This window comes from Castor canadensis, chromosome 3 (assembly GCF_047511655.1).
Source record: "Castor canadensis chromosome 3, mCasCan1.hap1v2, whole genome shotgun sequence".
Classification (NCBI taxonomy): Eukaryota; Metazoa; Chordata; class Mammalia; order Rodentia; family Castoridae; genus Castor; species Castor canadensis.
In genome coordinates, this window is record NC_133388.1 from 70,073,436 (window position 1) to 70,082,094 (window position 8,659).

At 37.7% G+C, this 8,659-nt stretch overlaps 1 protein-coding gene across 5 annotated transcripts in view; it reads right to left on the minus strand.

Moving 5' to 3' along the window:
• Positions 1-8,659, minus strand: part of Prorp (protein only RNase P catalytic subunit) — a 126,069-nt gene that overhangs the window by 117,120 nt on the left and 290 nt on the right. For 4 of the 5 annotated variants that reach the window (XM_074068150.1, XM_020180739.2, XM_074068151.1 and 1 more), the window contains exons 2-4: positions 7,241-8,481; positions 4,989-5,036; positions 4,058-4,190 (exon numbers count right to left, since the gene is read on the minus strand). In XM_074068150.1, the coding sequence (XP_073924251.1) occupies positions 4,058-4,190; positions 4,989-5,036; positions 7,241-8,226 (1,167 nt within the window). In that variant the 5' untranslated portion in view covers positions 8,227-8,481. The remainder of the gene's footprint in view (positions 1-4,057; positions 4,191-4,988; positions 5,037-7,240; positions 8,482-8,659) is intronic. The other variant, XM_074068152.1, reaches the window with a different exon arrangement.

Here is an 8,659-nt window from a genome sequence, read left to right on the forward strand (position 1 = left end):
CAAAAGCTTAGTTTTGGGATTCCTGGAACCAATACCCCAATACTGAGGGACAACTGTGTATGATCCATACCCATATTCTCTTTTCCTATGGGCTCAGGGTGGAGCTACCATGCGTGAGGCCCTGGATTCAGATTCCCAGCACCAAAGAGCAAAAACAAAAAATAAAAAATTTGGGGGTTGGCAAAGTGTTCATGTGCCTGTCATCACAGTTATTCGGGGAGGCCGCAGGTAGGAGGATCTCTAAGGTTAGCCTGGCAAAAGGAACAGGAGACTCTGTCCAAAAAATAACTAAAGCAAAAAGGGGCTGAAGGCATGGATCAAGTATTGCCTAGCAAGTACAAGGCCCTGAGTTTAAACCCCAGTGATACACACAAAAAAGAAGTAAATACAATAATTAAGCAAACAGTTCAAATGTTTTTGAAACCCATATTTTAAAAGGTAAACATATAAAAACTAAAACAAATACTATCTTATGGACACTCTCAATATCTAGGTATGATCAGCTAGCACTTTAGGCTCTGAGTTTCTTAATGTTCAACTCATATCCTGGACTTTGTTGCCACTGACACTTCAGAGCACTCTATCTCTGAAATCCAAATCTAATACAACAACTGATGAAAATCTCTCAGTTGCCACTCTGCTTGCTCTTCAACCTCAGCGAGCTTCCAGTCCACTTTTCTCTCTATTATCTTGGAATCTAGGATTGGGGAAAGAATACCAGAGAAGAGCAAAGAAAAAAATAATTTCTTCTACCATAAAATGTTCCAATCTTCTATGAACATAATCAGTTGCTTTGTGGTAATTAAATGTATGGCTTCCCTCTGCTATTCCCACCACTGTCTAGAATCTGGACCTAACACTATCAAGGGGAAGATTTATTCTGGGTTCTAAGTCTCTATCAGCAGAGAGAAATAAACAAATCTTTCTAATAATCTAGAATTAAATGAACATTCATTTAAAAGGAATTACAGCAATGTTTAGCCACTGACAGTGTTAAATAAAAATATTCAATTAGAGACTCCAAGACTGGGGCAGGGTCACTTCAAGGTGAGAGCTTGGACAGCAATGGGGGGAAGATGTCAAAAAGAGACAGGAGCTGACCTGAAGGGGCTACCCCTAGCCAAATCTGGGACAATTTAAGCATGAGAGTAAATAATGATAGTAATATGTTCTAACACACTGAATTTAAAAATCCTTATGTCCATATTGATAACTTTTAGAGAAAGAGGGAAAAATATAAACTTTTACAGAATAGCGAAACACCAATTAATAAATGTAGAAGGAATTGAAATAATTACAAAATTGCACTTTGCAACCTCCAAAGGCAGGGATCAGATGTAAGGGCGATCTGGCTGTGACATCTGGCACCCCATTGATTGCCAGGGTTGATTCGGCTGATCTGGCTGGCTAGGCGGGTATCCCCTTCCTCCCTCACCATTCCATGCACATCCCTCCTGAAGCTGTGTGCTGGGTCGAAGAAGACGACCATCCCCAAACAGAGGAGAACGGTTCTTCGGTCAAGGGTATATGAGTAGCTGTGCTCCTCTGCTAGAACCTCCAAACAAGCTCTCAAAGGTAGGGATCATTTCCATGCTAAGAACATTGGATAAAAAGTTAATGGGTGACAGGATGGCATGGTCTTGAAATATCACCTCACCGATTACTTATTATTTAAAGGGGGGATGTAGCTTTACAATGGAGAGATCCACATTCACGCTCTTAACCAAGAGATCAAATTTAGCATCAGGGGTTACAACGCAGCTTAGTGATACAGGGCTTGCCTAGTACACGAGACCAATACCACACCAACACCACAAAAAAAGAACAACAAATTTAGCACCAGCAATAGCAACAGCAACCTGATATACACCTGCTGTATTGCACCAAGAAATACATGGCATCCACCTGTGTAGTATATTGAAAGGCATTTAAACCAAACTAATGAAGAGAAAACTATCAATTACACAGTATTACTATTCAAAATGGGATCCAAAGACCAAAACCACATTATCTGGGAGTATGTTTGAAAAACAGAATATTAAGCCCCATTCAGACAACTGAACCAGAATTTGCCTTTTATCAAGATCCTAGGGTGATTCATAGGTACAAAATTTTAGAGGTCCTGTACAAGATTAATCAGCCAGATATTTTTTTTAAAGTCAGTCATAAAAACAAACAAAAAGGCTAGGGGAACAGTTTGGGATTTAAAGATATAACAACAATCAAAAGCAATGAATAAATCTTGATTAAATTTGGGATGGGGAAAAGTTATAAAATACATTCAGGGGTATAACTGGGAAAATGTGAATATATACTTTGAATTGAATTTATTCTTAAATATGATAGTGGTTACACAGAATTATCTGATTCTTAGAAGATACACACTGAAATATTTAAGATATTTAAATATTTAAGATGTGTCATCATGTATCATGTTTACAACTAACTTTAATTTTATTTATTTTTTTGTGGTACTGGGGCTTGAACTCAGGGCCTACATCTTGAGCCACTCCACCAGCCCTTTTTTGTGAAGGGTTTTTTCGAGATAGGGTCTCAAGAACTATTTGCCCAGGCTGGCTTTGAACCATAATCCTATTGTTCTCTGCCTCCTGAGTAGCTAGGATTACAGGCATGAGCCACAAGCACGCAGCTTGCAATTTACTTTTAAATGGCTCATAAAAACATGAACACATAGAAAAAGAAAGCCAATGTGGTATAATATTAACAATTTCTCACAATGAAGTTTATGTAGGTATTCTTTCTGCTATTTTTTCATTTTTTTTTCTGTAAGTTGAATATTTTGTTGTTCAAATAAAAAGTTAAAGGATAAGAAGAATATGCATTAGCCTACAACAGAAGGGTAAGTCTTCAGGAGCAAACAGCATGATTTACACCACCATATATATCTTAATCCCTAATTCAGAAAATACATATTTCAGTAGATGTTCTGATAAAATAAAATTCGTTTAAATCACATTTTAGCTGGCAGAAATTCCTAAGACATTAAGAGCTGTATAATCAGTTGGCTGTCAGATACATATGGAACTACTGACTGTCACTATAAGAAGAGATATAGAATGCAATGGCAGAGGTTTTGGAGTCAGTCAAACCAAGACTTTATTAGTGAGGTGTCCCTTAGGTATATTTAATCTCCCAAAGTCTCAATTGCTCTATGTGCAAAGTAGTATCTTACAGAGAAGTTAAATAAAATATAAAATAATGAATATCATTAACTGTCATTTTATCAGTAAAGTTAGTTAAAAGGTAGTCTATAGAATGGTGGTCTTGTTTTTATACCAGAGTTTGACTTTATTCAGAGATTAAGACTTTATATGATCTAGGAACATTATCTGAAAATGACAAGTCAAGGTAAGAAGGCAAATTATCACTTTTCATTTTTATTTTGTGACTGGGGGGAAAACATGGATTCAGTCAGATGACTGGCAGCTTTTCCCTAAGAAGACCAATAGAAAAGTATTTTACTTCTTCAACTAAATGGAGGTACACAGTATAAAGCACTGAAATTAGCAAAATAAAGTTATTATAAATGAATCAGAGAATCAAACTCAGTGTTAAGTAAATGTGTAAGTAATTTTGTTCAGTTATCCTCAACTGTCTTGACTAGAAGGGCTGTGAGAAGCTATGTTTTCATAGGAGTTTACTGAACATAGTTTTCTGGAAGCACTTAAAGACTAAACATCTATCTTTTTAATTTAGGTGTACTTATTATGACCAGATGTGACAAGACTGACTTCAATAGATGATACTATACCCAATTATTCTGTAAAATTCTAAAGTAATTTCCAGAAGATTGGCAACTGTGACCATGAGCCAAATCCAGCCTACTGCTTGTTTTAATTAGCAGTTTTAATGGAACACAGCCACACTCCTTCATTCATAGATTGTCTAATTACAACAGAAGAACTGAAAAGTTGCAAAAGAGATTGTATGACCTACAAAGCTGAAAATATTTACTATCTGGCCTTTATAGGAAAAAACTGCAGGTCCCTGATCTAGATAAGCAAACCAAGAATACAATAAAGCCTATTGTACTCACCCCAGGTGTTGTCTTTTTGTATTGGTCACCTCCATCTATCACGTCCCTCATGATTTTTCCCTTGAGAAATTCATACTCTTCTGGACTCAGGTGAATAGACTCAATGGTTTTTCCACAGCTTGAACACCGACCACTGTAATTACAATTTTTATGTTAAGTAATGTCCTAAAAAAGAACTTTCTTCTAAAATGAATTATTTTAAGGCACGAGCAAATTGAAATGTAAGACTTTAAACACTTTGTGAAAATTAGAGATAAGGGCAAAATAATTTCTGCGGGGTATTGAGGGTGGAGGGGGAGAGGGAGGGGGTAAAGTGGGTGGTAAGGGAGGGGTGGGGGCAGGGGGGAGAAATGACCCAAGCATTATATGCACATATATATATATATATGCACATATATATTATATGCACATAAAATAAAAAAATAACTAAAAAAAAAACTAAACACTTTGAGATCATCACATACATCTGATTTTCTTTGTGAACCTGAAAATAAGATGAAAAAAAATTTCTTTGGTGGTACTGGGGTTTGACCTCAGGGCCTCACACTTGCCAGGCAGGCGCCCTATCACTTAAGCCACTCAGCCTCCCCTTTTATTGCACTGGGTATTTTTGATATAGGGTCTCTATTCGCCCAGGCTGGCTTCAAATCACAATCCTCTTTATCCTGCCTCTTGAATAGCTAGGATTTCTGACATGAGTGATTGGCACCAGGCCAGATGAAACTTTTAAAGTAATTCCTAAAACACAACTGGGTTCCAAATCTCTAGAGGCAAACATCTCTAAGGCTTCATACAGGCTTACAGCACGACCAGGAAAAAACATTTTGAGCATTACAAAGTTTCTGTATGCAAAACATGGCTTTTTTTTTCCTTAAAGACTCTATAAACACTTAATTATCCTATCTCTAAATTATTCAATATTGGCCTTTACCTTTCCTGGATTGTGGTGAATTGTCCTTTCCATTGCTTCCCAGGAATACTACAAAAAAAAAAAATTACAAAACCAAATCATTAGAAAGTTAAATACCTGCTGAACAGAAAGATATTCAGTGTACTTAGAAACTATAGGCAAGACCTGTGAAGATTTCAGGATACTTCTAAAATGGTTTGACTGTACGAGTGGTTGCTATACTCTGAAGGGGAAAAGAACAGATGGCACCCTACTATGGATCTCTTTCTTTCTTTGGTTATCCTCCTACCATCCAACCCTCATCGTCCATAGTTTAAATCTACCTTCACTGGAACTGTACAGAAAGCAGATGACCTCTGTAATGTAACATCTAAATGCAACTCAACTTTAATCTTGTCCATGAAGCTGCCAGATTGCTCCTGCTCAGAGTAATTTTTCTAATCTCTCATACTCTTGTCTTATAGACCAAAGATATTTAACTGTCAGATATTGCATTCCTAATTAGGTTGAGAATGCCATCATAATAGAGCTTTTTTTTTTTTTTTTTTTTTTTTTTTTGCAGTACTGGGGCTTGAACTCAGGGTCTACACCTTGAGCCACTCCACCAGCCCTTTTTTTTTTCTGTTGGGTGTTTTTGAGATAGGGTCTCTCGAACTATTTGCCCGGGCTGACTTTAAACCTCAAGCCTCCTGATCTCTGCCTCCTGAGTAGCAAGGATTACAGGCGTGAACCACTGGCACCCAGCCATAATAGATCTCATGTCACAAAACATAGTGCCTAGCCTAACTGGCGGCATCCAAAATCACTTATTGATTTATTTGCTCAATCAACTTACTTTTTTTTGGTGGTGGTGGCAGTGTACTGGGGTTTGAACTCAGGGAGCATTCTACCACTTGAGTTACAACCCCAGTTTATCCTTTCTTCTTTCATGTTACATATACTACCATTAATTCGATTATTCTATTGCCTTCTCTCTTTTCCTGGTTCTTAATTCAGGACCCCATGATTTCTCACCCAAACCCAAAACTGCTTTCAAACAAACATCCCTGTTTTTAACCTTTTTCATTTTTTCCTTTTTTTTTTTTGGCAATTCTAGGGCTGAACTCAGGGACTTGCTAGATAGGAGCCCTACCACTTGAGCCACTCCAACAGCCCTGTTTTTAATTTTAATCCCTGTCCAATCTGCTCTTTTCACTGTTTTGGCAATTTTTTCTAAAACTCTACTCCAAAACCAGCACTCCTGATAACAGAATAAAATCCAAACTCTGTTTGGAACTCTTTTGATATTCAGTAAGTCTGTTATATAATTAAGCATAACTGGTAATTCAAAACTCTGTAAACATGACATATAATAAAGCCTGAGAAAAAGAGGGAAGGAATTTCTTAGGAAATTGCCTGAAACAAATTAACAGTTAAGAAATGAAAGTAAAAGACAGGAACAAGCCGGGAGCTGGTGGCTCATGCTTGTAATCCTAGATACTTAGGGGGCAGAAATCAAAAGGATCATGGTTTGAAGCTAAATAGTTCGCAAGACCCTATCTCAAAAATAACCATCACAAAAAGGGCTGGAGGAGTGGCTCAAGGTGAAGGCCCTGAGTTCTAACCCCAGTACCAAAAAAAAAAAAAGACAGAAGCAATAAGCAGGTATGCAATTAATAACATGAGTAAAAGCAAACAGAAAGCAAAGAAGAGCCTAGGTAAGCAGCCCAAATGAGAGAAAGATACTAAACAAACTGGAAGGATGAAGACTTTCCATTTTAACACTGAATTACCAGGTTTGGTCAGGCTCTGCCTGTCCACTTTAATAATTCAAGGTGATCAAACACAGAAGTTAGACATAATAGATATAAGCACATTACTCCAGTCACTAGATTTAAGAACTTCTAAAATACTAATATGGACCAAGGACAGCTCCAGTAAAATAGTAAGTCCTTTTCTTGCTATGAACTTTGCCACAAGTACTATTCATAGGTACCTTATGCTAGATGCCTCAGAAAACAAAATAGTAACTCTAAAAGAAAAAAAAGTTACATAAAAAAATGTAAGTGCTCTATAGTTTCCTTTTTATGTGATGGGAGGGGATTAGAACACATCACTTATGCCACTATTTTAGAGAGAACATTTTGTCTTAAAGGGGAAACATTTACCTAGAAATGGAAAAAAAAGGATAACCTAAATAGAATGAGTCTCAGAAACAAACAAAACACAAAACAAGGGGTTACTATTAAAAATATTAAAATAAAAATATATATACAAAGAAAAATCAAAATTACCTTTCAAACCATGTTTTTATACTGTGTGCAAAAGATTCCCCAGGGTACAGCCGATTACTTCTTAGATATAAAAGAATGTCTAGTAGCTTGTTTGAATAGTGATCATCCTTTATGTCTTTTCCAAAATCAAAGAAGGCTTTTAAAGTTTCCATCATAGGAATAAGATCATGACCTAGCAATTCCTGATACAAATTCCAAGCTGTATTCACATCCTGATGAAGGAGGGCTCCCTCGATACAGTCACCATAGTTCTTTTTTGAAGGGATCATGACTTTTTTTATATCTTCTAACAGTAGCAAAGCTTCTTTCCATCTGTCTGAGTGGATTAATCCCCGGATGAGAAGAGTGTAACCCCCAGATTCTAAACTCTTGTATCTGGCTTTCATGATTTCATAGACATCAATAACTTCTGATGTTTGCTTATGAACAACACAAAGATGTAAATACTTGACTAGTAAATTATAGCCTACAATTCCATTGTTTTTTGCTGCTACCCATGCCAGCAGAGATTTAGCCACATCTACAGAGCTATGGCACTGAGCCATCCGTGAACTGACCAGGTCTTCAAAATTAGCCTTTCCTATGAAATCTTCCTTAAGTTTATCCCACTCCTCTGAATTCAAAGGTTTTGTTGGGAGTTGAATGGTGTTCCTCACAGGTGGCAAGGCATGATCCTTACTTTGAGGATTATTCATCTGTGATCGCTTTTTAGCTGCTCCAGCTGCAAAAAGATGAGGTGAATCAGAAGGAACCTGCTTCTTACTGCCCCCATATCCTTTCCTGAGATATTTGGCTTTGGCAATGGGCAGATTCGTTGCTTTGGTATTTTGTGGAGACATAGTTTTAAGAGAAAACCATCTCTGTTGATTCCTGATGCCACAGTCAACCAAGAGAAAGAGAGAAGGCTGCCCTGGGCCTAGCGAAAGGTAAGGATTGATCTTCCAAAGCTTAGGAAAGCTTCGAATACCAGACCAACAGAAAAGCATTATGCAGAGATCAGCACCAGCCAGTGAGGGCAATGTTTAAAACAACACCCCACTTCTACAGCAAAATTGATTGGGACTGGAGTCGAAGCGCAATTTTTTTTCTGGAGAATTTATTTCTCTCTTATAAACAAATGAAGGTTCCGCTTTAGGGACTACTTATTGCAATGAAGGCAAATGAGTTCTCTCTATTAAACACCGATCCAGGAATATCCAACAAGCCCTACACCAAAGCGTATCACATTCCAATCCGCAAACCTGAGGAAAAAGCACAGGAGGAACGCCAGTTTGACTCACGTGGATCTCAACTGACCTGAAAACAGGCAGGATCCCCAAGGGGCTGGAATAGGGAGGGGATAAAGACAAAAGCACCACCAGAAGCCCCCAACCCGAGCCCCACCAGCAGCCCCACCGACGAAAAACAGTCGATACTCGC